We start from the raw sequence: 13986 nt of genomic DNA, 5'->3' as shown, positions 1-13986 counted from the left end.
AGTTTTAATCCTCGATTACTTTAAAAAAAAAAAAAATCAAGAATTTTAAGTTTAAGATCGAAGATGAGGGCATTTAGGACATTCAAGTTACATTTTAAAAACACGTGAGTATCTCAAGAATTCACTAAAGCATAGAGGGTCATGCTCAATTTCTAAATCACAGTTAAAAAAAAATCTTAAAATATCTGCCGTGGCTTACTAAAGTGCTTTGTCACCGATGCCAGCTCAGTACAAAACGACAAATCCAAATACGGAGAGAGAAACGAGAGATCTGTGAGAGAAAACGCCACCTAACCCCTCAAGAAAACATAAGTGTCTCCGCAACCTCTGCGAATTTAAAAACTCCTCTTGTGGCCTTTGCGTCCTCTTCACCGTCTTCTCTTCTCTTTGATTTTTAGGGTTTCGTTTTGATCGATAGATCTGAGGAGAGAAAACTGGTCTGGAAATGGCGCTCTCTGCTCTCGTCAGATCTGCATCTCCTCTGATCGAAAGATCTCGAGTTGAGGTTCCTCGGATTGATTGCGGAGTTCGAGCTCATGAACGATCCAAGGTGTCTTTGGAGATTTTCATATTTTTATCCTGATTTATATATTTTTTTATCTGTTTTTTTTATGACATCTGTACCTTATTTTCGAATTCAAGATGATTTTCGATGATGAGTGCTGAAATTTGGTAGATTTTTTCACACTTTAATCCTATTTTTAAGTTTTTAATCTGTTTATAATGAACTTTATATCTTATTTTGGAGTTCATGAACGATTCAAGGTGACTTTCGATGATAAGTACTGAAACTGAAACATTTCGGGAGAGATTTTCATATTTGTATCCTGATTTTTTGTTTTTAATCTGTTTTTGAGGATCTATGTACCTTATTTTCGAGTTCATGAACGATTTAAGATGACTTTTGATGACGATTGCTGAAGTTCGAAATAAATTTTCATACTTCAATCCTACTTTTTGTTTTTAATCTGTTTATAATCACCTTTATATCATATTTTCGAGTCCATGAATGATTCAGGTGACTTCAGCGATAAGTACTGAAACTGAAACATTTTGGAGGAGATTTTAATATTTTATCCTGATTTTTTTGTTTTTAATGACATCTACACCTTATTTTGAAGTTCATGAACGATTTAAGACGACTTTGGATGATGAGTGTTGAAGTTCAGAAGAAATTTTCTTACTTTAATCCTATTTTTTTTGTTTTTAATCTGTTTATGATGAGCTGTCCTAATTTTTAGTTCATGAACGATTCAAGGTGACTTTCGATGAGAAGTACCGAGACTAAAACATTTTGGAATAAATTTTCGTACTTTTATTCTAATTTTTTTTTCAATGAATTTTGTACCTTATTTTCGAGTTCATGAACGATTCAAGGTGATTTTTGATGATGAGGGAAGAGATTTTCATAGTTTAATCCTAATTTTTTTTTTGTTGTTTTTAGTATGTTTTTAATGACTTTTATACCTTATTTTTGAGTTCATGAATATTTTGATGTTCAGTTCTGAAACATTTCTGTTGAAATTTTCATGCTTTAGTCCTATTTTTATGTTTTTAATCAGTTTTTAATGATTTCTGTATTCGTTCTTGGAAGGATTGCTTTCTTTCTTTGTTATTTTTGAAATTTGAGATTTTTCTTTATGTTCTGATCTGTTTATTCTGTGTTTTGAATTTGTTTGTCCTCAGATATCTTTCAGCGGCATTAGTCGCAGTCTGAAATCTGCAAGGATTCAAACGAGTATATTTGGTACAGCTGTTTCTGCAGAATCATCTTCTCTACAGTTGAGTAATCAATCCTTTCAATTGTTTAGTTATATATTTTATTGTTTTATTTTTTTTATTTTGATACTGAACTCGTATCTTCCTTATCTGAAATATGCAGGAATTCCACCACCAAAAGAATTCAGCCAATCAGAGCTACGGCTACGGAGATTCCCCCAACAGTTCAGAGTGAGAACCATGTTTTCACAATTCTCTTGTAATTTTCCTCGAAGTTGGCAAAGCTTTTGCATTTTATGTTTTTTTGTTGTTGTTTTTTTTTGTTTTTTTAGAATCGTGGAGCAGTGGGAAGACAAAGATTGGGATCAACGGTATGGTTTCTTTCTTCTGATTATGTTTATTTTTAGCTTATATACTTTATGTTCGTTTTATTTAAAATTTTTGATGTGTGATGTGAAGGAGTTTTTTTTTTTTTTTTGGCTCATCTTCATTATGTTTTGAAAATCTTCTTGAAATAGATATTATTTAGTGTTAGTGAGTTTAGGGAAAAAAAATTGTTACTTACCAGTGGTATTAAAAAGGATGCAGTTTGTTATGTCGTTGGTGCTACAAAAAGTGTGTTGTTTTGAACGGTATTTTAATGTTTTACTATCCCATGGGCTATTGGGGCTGGTTTAGCAAAACCATCTTGCCAAATTATTTTTTAGTTGCTACCTTTTGATCTAATTTATCAGTAGGCTTTGCCATTTCCTATCTAGATTGCATAAAGGAATGCTTTGTACTTTGTTTCAATTGGTCAACATGTCATTTGCTTCCTTGCTACTCTAAGCAAACTTTTAGAACTTATCTTTGTAAATAGCTATGATTAAAAACTGAATACACAGAAAACAAGGATAAAAACAAAAAATTTCCGAGGATCAATAAGGCTCCAAGGATATTGGAACCTCCTTAATCAATTACTTTCAACCTATGTAAAAAGGATAGAACACTTGTATTGATGTTGACATGGGTACATTATGTTTGACACGACTCCTAGAAGCCTTAGATGTTGATCACAGTACTAGAAAATAGCAATATTATTAAGATTACAAAATAGGAAAAATTAATATAATCATTTATGGACTATCTTGTAATAGGCTTTTTCAAAGGGTATGATGATGTTAGCGTCCTAGTGTTCCTTTTCTTGGGGTTCAAGGGATATTTACAGTTCAACCAATCAGTGTTATCGAAGGCGCAAATGGTGCTTTACTAGGTGCTCGGCGTTGCGATGTGGGGCCAAATCGCCTCGCCTTCTCTAGGCTCTCCATTAGGCACTCGGCATTGTCAAGCAAGGCCAAGTCACTTCGCCTCCTTTAGGTGCTGAAATACAAAGGCACCAAAAGGTGAGGCCTAGGCAACGAAAGGCGATGCTTCGAGTGTCCCCTGCATGATACGATCATTTTTTGCTCTCTTTATTAATTCTTCTCTTCTAAAGTTAGTCAACTAAAGCCCCAAAACTAAAACTAACACTTATACAATCCCTTTTACAAATTAAATATCCCAAAATCCTTGTTTTTATGTGGATTATTTTTTAAAGAAGAACCCAAACTTCATCCAGACCATTCAATTCCTCCTATTGTTTTGTTTCTTTTCTTTTAAAATCAACTTTGCTATACCTATTAAGATACTCTTAATCATTTTCTTATCTTTTTTACCACCTTCGGTAGCAACAAATACTGCAAAATTAATAAAAAAGTTATTACTTACAATTTTTTTTTCTAAGATTTTCACAATCTGAAACTTGAAATACATCAAGTTTCTAAAAGACTAAAACCCATGCAATAGATGAATTTACAGTCAGAAATGTATTCCAATTTTTTTTTTTTTCAATAACATTTTCTAAAACTATAATAAATATAAAGGTATCAAGTATATAAATTTTAAGAAAAAAAAGCTTTGCCAAACAAAAGTTATGCCTCATGCTTTTGATAAGCTTGACACCAATATGATTTTAGAGAAGTAGCTAACTAAACTGTGGTAGCATTCGAAAGTTATACAAAAAATGATAGGGAAGCAATGGAAACTTACGAGAGTTGTAACAAGATCTGTTAGCAATTCTTGTGTTCTCTGACTATATAGATCAAGTAGAGCCAGAAGGTTAGGTTGAACAACGGCAAACCATTACCCTTTTTCAGAAAGAGATTTGGGACGAATTGCAGCACACCTTCCACATTAGATAATAACTTTAAAACACTCCCCAAAGTCGTTGACTTCTTACAGTTCTATAAAGGACTCAAGAAGAATTTATGTGGAAGAATTTATTATATTGTACATCCCACATATGGCCCTACAACCCCATAGTCTGCACAAGTGCCCATACCCAAGCCTGGCGTGGTGTTGCATAGCCTGCAAGCATGCTTGTGGTCTCTCACTCTCTCTACACCACTTGTCTAGAGCTTGTCAAGACACTCACTTAAATGGCTTATAAAGCTCACACTTTTGAGTGCTTCCTTTGCAGGCAATGTGGGACTATAAATCCTCATAAAAAAGACTTGAACAACACATGAACTAGGTCAAATAGGTGTATTTTATAAAGTTTTGTTATATTCAAAATTAAGTTATAATAACGAATGCAAAGTTTGATTCTCTATTTCTTATTTCTACCAAGTGGGAACAACTAGGAATTAGATTACACCCCAGTGAATATGGGTTCCAATAGCCCATGCTGTCACAAAAATCCCATAATTTTTAGGTTTATTCTTACAACTTATGACAACAAATCCTATTGAGGATAACACTAACTCAGTTACATTAAGAACTTTGAACTATTTAATTGTGATCTAGCTATGACACCTTTTGATCCTAGTAGTAATAAAAAAAGGTCTAGGAGTTGGTTTATCTCAAAACATCGCATTGAAATCATGCATCTTATTTGAAATCCTAAGAGCATAAAATATTTGTTTTTTTTTCCAATCTTCAATTTAAATTTCTAAGATAAATTTTTTATATCATGCAGGTTTTGGTCGTATTGGAAGGTTGGTCTTACGTGTAGCGACAGCTAGGGATGATATTGAAGTGGTAGCAGTCAATGATCCATTTATTGATGCCAAGTACATGGTGAGCAATTTTTTGTTTACACCTCCCCACCTGACTAACCCGCCTTTTTTTTTTTGGTTTTTGCTGATGTCAATGGAGCTAAGTTATACCAACAGATCACTATGTTAAGGTGTCTTTAGTGATAAATAGGTTTGCTAGTTTAATTCTTAAGAGTTTTTCCCTCGAAATTGTTCCTCGAAACTCTGGAAATATTTTTAAGCAGTTTGTGGTCTTCTTTCTTTTCTTTCTTTCTTTCTTTTTTCTGGGTTAAATTTCACCTGTTCAAACACCTGCTATAGTTAGTGGAATCTGGTATTAAAGTATGTAGTGTGTTTGTCGGGTTAGCTTAAGTGTGTGTGTGTGTGTGTGCTTTTGTTTGTTTTTCAGATCAGTTTCAGTACATGATGTGCTTATGCTGAATGGCAGCTGGAGCCTTCATTCGCCATCCCCTAATTAATTGGACAGATATTTCCTGTCATTTCCAAAAGCGGAAACTGTATGTTACAGCTCTAGTGGTACCTTACACCAGTATACCACCACAATGTGAGTCCTTGGATTTGGTAACAACGATATAAAGCTTTAACGCACCTTTTTGTTATACTATTTTCCCAAATTAAAGGGATGAGTGGTATTATACTAAAAGTACACCGATAGCATACCCCTGTTATGTATACCAGTGTCACCTCAACATGAATACTTGTATTTGGGGATAATGATGTATAACACCTCTTTCTTATGTTGTTTCCCTAATTAAAGGGCTGAGTGGTATTTTATGTGAAGTGTCTTAGGGTTATGACGAAATTGGCCTTTCTAAGAAAGGGTTGTCTATTACATAAAAGGGTACATAATGAGGTTATGCAAATGCATCATATGAAGGTGGTAAGGGACTGCACACTGCATTAATTAAATTTTGGATGACAAGCAAATACCTTTGGAGCAGTGCAAGAGTTGGCCTGTTTCCTAGTTAGGGATTATTTTCGGCTTAGATGCTCGTAGTTCTACTTCTTCTTTATTTATTTTTTTGTGTGAAATGTAGAATTGGTTTCCAGTTCACAAATTAAGAATCCTTAAAATTTATGAGCAAAGTTTGATGAATGTACTTGTTTTTTTTCCTTTTCTTTCTAGGCTTACATGTTCAAGTATGATTCAACCCATGGAGTTTTTAAAGGAACTATTAAGGTTGTTGATGGCTCTACTTTGGAAATCAATGGGAAGCAAATTAAAGTTACGAGTAAAAGGTAGGGCTTTGATGATAGTTTCTTTCTATATTTTAATATAGAGAATTAAATTTCTATTGCCATATTGGGAAAGATTCTGTTCAGGGCGGTGAACATGTGTCAGTAATCTACTAATTACTTGCATGACATATGAATAATCCTGTACTGGTATTCTTATTCTGGTTCTGAGATCATTACCAAGAAGTTTGATCTATTGGAAATATTAATAACTTAAATTTATTCAGGGATCCAGCAGAGATTCCTTGGGGAGATTATGGGGCCGATTATGTTGTTGAATCTTCTGGGGTTTTTACCACAATAGACAAGGCATCATCACATATAAAGGTCAGTCGTGGATTCAGCTTATGTAGTTAGTTTTTTTGTGCTCTCTCTCTCTCTCTCCAAATATTCTTACCAGTCTTTGTGTTTTGCTTCAATAGGGTGGTGCCAAGAAGGTGGTAATATCAGCCCCATCTGCCGATGCTCCTATGTTTGTGGTGGGAGTGAATGAGGGTTCATACAAGCCGAGCATGAACATTGTTTCTAATGCCAGCTGTACCACCAATTGTCTTGCTCCTCTTGCCAAGGTTTTACTGCATTCTAAAACTTAAAAAATTCTGGGTGTATTGTTGATTTTCAGCGCTTATTGATGGTATTAGCAATTGATGAAAGAACATAATTTGTGCCTTCCACTTTTTATGTAAATCCATATGCTGCATTGTGTTTTCTTTCATAGATTTGGTAGTATACTTTAAAAAAATGTATAATTTCTGTTTTTTATTTTAAAATTATTTAATGCTGCCCTTGATTTGCATCTGGATTCTGGACCCTTAGTTTTAGACAAGGTTGTCACAATCGCATGATACCTGTTTATAATTTATTGTGTCTTGCAGGTGGTCCATGAGGAGTTTGGCATTGTTGAAGGTCTAATGACAACTGTGCATGCAACCACAGGTCTCTCTCTCTCTCTCTCTCACACACCCACACACACCCATACACCATAGATGCACACATGGCTCCACATTTATATAGATACAGAAGTTCAGTAGTGTTGAGGGTCTAATGTATGTATTTATAAGATCATATTAAAAGCAGAGAAAAGATTACAAAGCGGAAGTGGATACAAACAGCAACAGAAATAAAAAAAAGCAACTCTAAACAACGACCTTCTATGCACTACAGAATCCTATCTGAAGTCTAAATCTTCATAGAATAACCCAATACACTCTTTAAAACCACTGACCAGTGATACAAAAGGGCTATATTTCAAACAATGTTGATGTATTCTTTTACTTGCCTTGAAAGGGCCTACAATGCCTATCCTACTAAACTCTATAAAATATTTCAAACCGGAGTAAACTCTGTTAACCAACCAACTACTCCTAAAGACCAATCTGATGGAGAGGAGGAGAATTATGAATATATTGGATCACGGTGCTTAACTGGGGTAATGACACACCCGAGAGTGGAGGAAAATACACATTCAGCACCCCCCCTCACCCATAAAGGTGGAAAGATTCGAACCTGTGACCTATATGAACCTTGCGCTCTGATACCATGTTAACCGACCAACTACTCCAAAAGACCGATCTATCGGAGAGGGGGAGAACTATGAATATAAGAGGGTCATGGGACTTAACTGGGGTATCACCCGAGAGTGGAGGAAATTACACACTCAACACTCCCCCTCACCCATAAGGGTGAAAAGATTTGAACCCATGACCCATACGAACCTAGCGTTCTGATACCATGTTGACCAGCCAACTACTCCAAAAGACGGATCTGTTGAAGAGGGGGAGAACTATGAATATAAGATCACGGCCCTCATGGGGCTTAACTGGGGTATGACCCACCCGAGAGTGGAGGAAAATACACACTCAACACTCCCCCTCACCCATAAGGGTGGAAGGATACAAACCCATGACCTATACGAACCTAGTGTTTTGATACAATGTTAACCAACCAACTACTCCAAAAGACCAATCTGTTGGAGAGAGGGAGAACTATAAATATAAGGGGGTCATGGGGGGTTTAATTGGGGTATGACACACAAGAGTGGAGGAAAATATACCCTCAACAAACCCCATAGAATTCACCCTCTCTTCGAATAGGCTGCAATACACTCTTTTGCGTTACTCAAGAAGCAAACTAGACAAGCCCCAATCTACCTCGAACTTTTGGAAGAGTAGACTTCAGAATTTGCCCTCTCACACTCTTCTACTTTGCATGTTTACTCACTACCTCATCTACGTGCATACTTTTGGAAGAGTAGACTTTCAGAATTTTTTATTATTTATTTTTCTTCTTTTAATCAGTTTTTGGGTGGAAGTGTGAACACTTGATCATGCTAACATGGGTGAAATTCCTGCGGGTTGGGCTGGGTTAACCAAAGCCTGAACCTGAGTCCAATCTGATTTTTGATCAGGCTTGATAGTTTGAGCTCAAATGCATCCCAATCTCCAAAAAATATCAACTCAAATCTGCCCCGAGTTCGGGTAGGGTCTTGCCAAGTTGCATCCCTAGTAACACAGTTTTGCTTTTTGTGTTCAGCAACACAGAAGACCGTAGATGGTCCTTCAATGAAGGATTGGAGAGGGGGGCGTGGAGCTGCACAAAACATCATCCCCAGTTCAACCGGTGCTGCGAAGGTATTACTTGGAATAACTTAAAAACAATTCTTCTTTTTGTTGATGTTTTGTATGGGAGTTATGATTTTGCTTTTGGGGTTGTGTAGGCTGTTGGAAAAGTTCTTCCAGAACTCAATGGCAAGCTCACTGGTATGGCCTTCCGTGTCCCAACACCAAATGTTTCAGTCGTGGACCTAACTTGCCGACTAGAGAAAAGAGCTTCATACGAAGATGTCAAAGCAGCCATAAAGTAACTAGTTTCCTCTACCCTTTCATTTTTAATTGTTCAAATAGAATTCTTATGTCATATTTGTCATTTCTACTATTAATTTTTTAATACATTTCTATATACACAGTCGACCAACCTTGTAATTTTCTCCCATCCCCAGGTATGCATCAGAGGGTCCATTGATAGGCATCCTTGGATACACGGACGAGGATGTCGTTTCCAGTGATTTTGTTGGCGACTCAAGGTATAAAATTCTTATCTAAGCACTCCTTAGCTTAACAAAAATGCAGGTTTCAGGTCTTGGTAACTAATGAGATTTGCTGCCATATTGGCTAATATGGATATGTTATTCTCCCACTCAAACAAGTTTTTCAATCCTATATTTGAGATTCACTGCTTGGTTTGTTGGTGGAGGGGGAGAGGTGACATAGAATACGACGTTGAGATAGACGAGTCGAAAGATTATGAAAGATAAAATTAGAAATGGAGGACTCATTCGAAAAAAATAATATAAAGAGTTGATAAAACTAGGAGAAAGCTGTTTGAGATGGTTTGGACATGTTTAATGAAGGCCGATTACAGCCCCATTGTGAAGAAATATTCTAGTTGGATGCTCTAAAAGTGCTAAAGGAAGATCCAAAAGGATGCATATAGAGACACTGAAAGTTGATTTGGACACACTCTCAACAACATAAGACTTGACTTTGAACAGAGTGGAATGGAGGAAGCAAGATTTGTTTGGCTGACCCCAACTTATTGGGTGGGGGGGGGGGGGGGATAAGGCTTTTTTATTCATGATTGAGATCCCTATCTAATATTGTTTTTGGGCTATTATTTCCAGGTCAAGCATTTTTGATGCCAAGGCCGGCATAGGCTTGAGCTCCTCCTTCATGAAGCTTGTTTCGTGGTATGACAACGAGTGGGGTTACAGGTACACACACACACTCTCTCTCTCTCTCTCTCTCTTTTCTCTTTCTCTTGGTGGTCTAAAATGTAGCTTTTACATGTTTTTTTTATAACAGCAACCGAGTGTTGGATCTGATCGAACACATGGCTTTGGTCGCTGCCAACAACTGAAGTACTGTATGAATTTGGGTTGTTGCTGTTGAATTTATGGTGAGTTCCGTCCATTGTGACGAATATGATAATGTATTTTAGATGGTAGAATCTCAATTGGGCTTAATGGCTCGTTGATTTTGTTTTCTGGCATTGGTGGTTGTTAAACATAACACATGAGATTCAAATATCTTGGTTCAATAATAACTATATTTCCTCTATATATGTCAGTACTTTTGAATGTCAACTCCATCATCATTCTCTCTTTAAGTTGGCAATGCAAGCCTGATGCAACTTTTAAAGGAGTTTGAAAAAAAACATATAATTTGAAGATTGGAACAATGTGAATGCTTAGATCTTTAAGACGAGGCTGTCAATGGACCGGAGACCAATACAATAAGTATTGGATTGGTTTTTCATTGGATTTCAATATTAGGATACAAATTTGATCCAATGAGTCACGTCGTGTCCCCCAATTTGATATACAAAATATTCATTATGGGTTATCCTAGTTGAATGGTTATCAAATGGGATTTCTATTCAAATCCAAATCCTCAATTTATATCAAAGTTATCTTTATAAGAATGGAGTGGATTTTGGGTCCGATCCGATCCGTTGACTGCCCTAAACCCTATTTTGTATGGACCAAAACATATAAAAGAAAGGCATGGTTTTTTTTTTAGCAAGAGAGGTGGTGTGACTTCTAAAAGATTCGCTAACTCTCTCTTTCATCTCACTGAATGTGATCCTCGGCTGGGCCGCGTCGGGTCAATTAGGTGTTGTCTTGCCTGGCTTGGGTTCAAGGTCCTATTGGGGTATGGTGTGGCTTCTAAGATTCGCTCCCTCTGTTTCATCTCGGCCGGTCTGGATCAATTAGGTTTTGGCCTCCCTGGCTTGGGTTCAAGGTCCTGTTGGGCTGGGTTTTTAAGTTTCATCTTTACAAAGCCGAAGTAAAACTGTTAATTGTAGGGTGGGGTTTAGAACCCTAACATCAAACTGAAATAGGGTTCTTTAGTGCAGCCAGTTGGGACCGCTCACTAAGATATAAATTAGATTTTAATCTTAATTACTATAATGAAATAACAATAACGAGATCACAAAGCAAAATTGTAGAGGTAACTTTATCCCAATCCTTACCACACGGACATGTTGATGGTAGTAAAAAAAAAAAAAAGTATTTTATACCTAACATTTGGTGACCATCCACTTGTTGTATAAGAATCAAATTGAACCCACCACTTGTCATAACAGTGGATGACGAGTGTTTGATGTTGCATGCGGAATCTTCGCCATGTGTTACACATCTTTGCCACCTTAACAACACTACTCTCTTACTATAAATATAATTCCTCTGTAGCTTTCTTCTTCACTCTTCAATTTCATCCCATCAAAGAAAAGTTCTCTTTCTCAAAGAAATAGTGATGAATATGGAGAGGTCATTAGGGTTTCTTTTCTTCCTCATTTTGCTGCTTTTCCCTTATCGTAAGTTCGTATCTCTCTCTCTCTCTCTCTCTCACATTTTGCTACTCATATCTTATGTGCTTTTGATGGGTTGGGCTGATTCATCGAGAACACATATTTAGCTATTCGTGTATATCCCGACTGGACAAGCTCGGAAACCGTTGATCTGTGCTCCTTGGTATACACAATTGCACTTTCCCATAAATAAAAAAAATGTATCCTGGTGGAAACGTGTATACCGAGGAGGAGTACTGATCAACAATTTTCGAACTTGTCACTTCAAATAGTCGACTAAGTTTGTCACATGGGGGTAGGGAGATTATCACCACTCTTAGCTAAATTAGAAAATCACATCAGTCTTTGGGACTTGGGTATATATATATACATCATTATAATAATAATAAATATTATGAATTCTTCTAAAAAAATGTCAAGTACTTAAAAAAAAACTTTCTTTAAAACTCTTTTGATCTGTTTAGCTACCATAAATTTGGTTTATAAATTCTGAATTAAAATTTTCTTGACCTTGTAACGATAAATCTTGAGTCAGATTAGCTTTCATGTTGTTTGTCTGACATTAGCCGTGTTATGATTTAGTTTGCATATTGTTTCTTATGATGTAATAAATATTTTAAATTTGAGTTTCATATTAAATTGTAATCCCAAAATAAATATCACAAAATAAAAAATTAATAGAAAACTTAAGGGATACAAAGTCCCATGTTGGAAAAATAATACGTCATCCCTCTAGAATTCATGGTGTGTATCGGATTTATGAAAAAAATTCAAAAAAAAAAAAGGACCAGAAACCTGTATATATATATTTTAATTTATTGAAAGTTTTTGAAATTTTGATATCTACCATCCAATTATGTTTTTGGATGATGTCACGACTTATGGATGGAAATTTTTTCAGAAAAACCTACTTTTGAAATCTTTAATTAATATTTAAGTAATTGTGAGATAAACACCAAAATTGTGGGTTAGCCAATCTGACCCGTATATACTGTGTAATAAACCCAACCTTTATATTTACGATAAGATTAATGTTGGAGTGACCTCAGTGGGGACATCTTGACGTGATGGCGCGTGCATGCCCGTAGATGCATTTTCTCCGAGATACGAGTAAAATGCATCTATGGACATGTGCACGCTACCATGTCAAGGTGTCTCCCGTGTGTTCACCGCTAAAGTCACTCCAACATGACTCTTACGATAGTTGTCATTTTACATGCACTTTTCAAATATAAAAGATGCACACTTTTAATCTTTTCACTACAAATTAAATAATTAAGGTTATTTTTAGAAGATGGAAGTTGTGGAGAATGTAATCTTTGAATGAAGGATTGGATGTTAGCGTTCTCCTAATTGTTGGATTTCGTGTCTACGAAAAAAATTAAAATAATATATTTTTCATGAAAAATGTATGACCCTATAAGCATTATAGAGTACAAATTGTAAGAACTCTTGAAATTAATGAAATCAAAATCCAAAGTTGGCCTTGGATGTTGAAATGATTCGTGTAAGAGAAGAAGAGTCCAAACAATCTCTCTGTATTAAGATGAGATGGATTGGACAAGTCAACTATACACCAAAGGCGTATAGGAGGAGAATTGAAACCCTCCTCCCTCACCTCAAAACATGTCATGTAATCAAAAACCCTTTTATAATTTATTTTTTAAATTCTTGATTACGTGGTATGTTTTGAGTTATGGGAAGATGGTTTGAATCCTCCAACTTAGGTGTATAAGATCTCGACTCAAAAAAGAAGAAAGTTTTGAAAACCATAGTCTAATACAATGATGTGTGCTTTTGTAACATTTTTTTTTCCAGAAGAGATGATGGTTGATGGTAGTGGTGGCATGGAGCAAGTGCATCCTACTAGGCTGTGCCAGACACAGAGCCATAAATTCAAGGGAGCGTGTGTCAGTGACAATAATTGTGGTAGCGTTTGCAAAAGTGAGGGTTTCCCCAGTGGTCATTGTCGAGGATTTCGACGTCGCTGCTTTTGTGAGAAGAATTGTTGATGATAGATGGATGGATGGATGGATAATCTTCTGCACTGCTACTAGTAGTAATAGTAGTTGTTGCTTTAGAAGTAATATATAAATAAAGTTCACATCTTCCTATTACCTATGTAGTACTTTTGCAATAAAATGTAATATAGATCTCAAATTATCTTTACTTTTTTGAGAATCATAACCCTCCATTGTTTGTTATCTTCACTTCTTTGTAAGTCTTGTTTCCAACATGGTTTTAACTTCTAGGACAAGTGTTGAGTTTAGTCCCACATCGGACACTCATTGCTTTGTCTCTCTCCTTATAAGCTATTGGGCCTATCCACTCATATTCAATTGAGTTTGAGTTGGACTCTCAAATTTAATGATATCAAAGCACTAGGTTTGTTTAGGTCACAGGTTCGAATCTTTCCACTCTTGTGGGTGAGGGGAAGTGTTGAGTGTATATTTTCCTCCACTCTTGGGTGGAATAAGACGAACTCTGCTGTGGTATAACCTGTGTAAACCACAAGGGGGATGCCTTGTTCGTTTCTGATGATAGCACCATGACCGACCACCAAAGAGGCCTCTCACAGAATCATCAG

General features: G+C 36.0%; 2 protein-coding genes across 3 annotated transcripts; both read left to right on the top strand.

Annotated features, from left to right (window-relative positions):
- Positions 1-326: 326 nt before the first annotated feature.
- Positions 327-10144, top strand: LOC147388261 (glyceraldehyde-3-phosphate dehydrogenase GAPCP2, chloroplastic-like). Its single transcript, XM_086421940.1, has 14 exons — positions 327-550; positions 1687-1781; positions 1883-1950; positions 2052-2090; positions 4715-4815; positions 5920-6032; positions 6257-6356; positions 6452-6598; positions 6905-6965; positions 8562-8659; positions 8746-8888; positions 9028-9111; positions 9709-9798; positions 9890-10144. Exons 1-14 carry the CDS (start codon positions 446-448, stop codon positions 9942-9944), a joined length of 1299 nt encoding a protein of 432 aa, XP_086278066.1. The 5' UTR covers positions 327-445; the 3' UTR covers positions 9945-10144.
- Positions 10145-11246: 1102 nt separating this feature from the next.
- On the top strand, positions 11247-13568 carry LOC147388260 (defensin-like protein 1). Of its 2 annotated transcripts, none has more exons than XM_086421941.1 (2): positions 11247-11405; positions 13218-13568. In XM_086421941.1, the coding sequence occupies exons 1-2, from the start codon at positions 11345-11347 to the stop codon at positions 13409-13411; spliced, it is 255 nt and encodes an 84-aa protein (XP_086278067.1). In that variant the 5' UTR covers positions 11247-11344; the 3' UTR covers positions 13412-13568. The 2 variants fall into 2 exon arrangements, with proteins under 2 accessions (XP_086278067.1, XP_086278068.1); XM_086421942.1 differs by having other exon boundaries at positions 11265-11405; positions 13221-13568.
- The last annotated feature ends 418 nt before the right edge of the window (positions 13569-13986 follow it).

The sequence above is a fragment of the Akebia trifoliata genome, chromosome 13 (genome assembly GCF_017979445.1).
Source record: "Akebia trifoliata isolate Shusen 1 chromosome 13, ASM1797944v1, whole genome shotgun sequence".
Classification (NCBI taxonomy): Eukaryota; Viridiplantae; Streptophyta; class Magnoliopsida; order Ranunculales; family Lardizabalaceae; genus Akebia; species Akebia trifoliata.
This window is presented reverse-complemented; position numbering and strand designations above follow the sequence as displayed.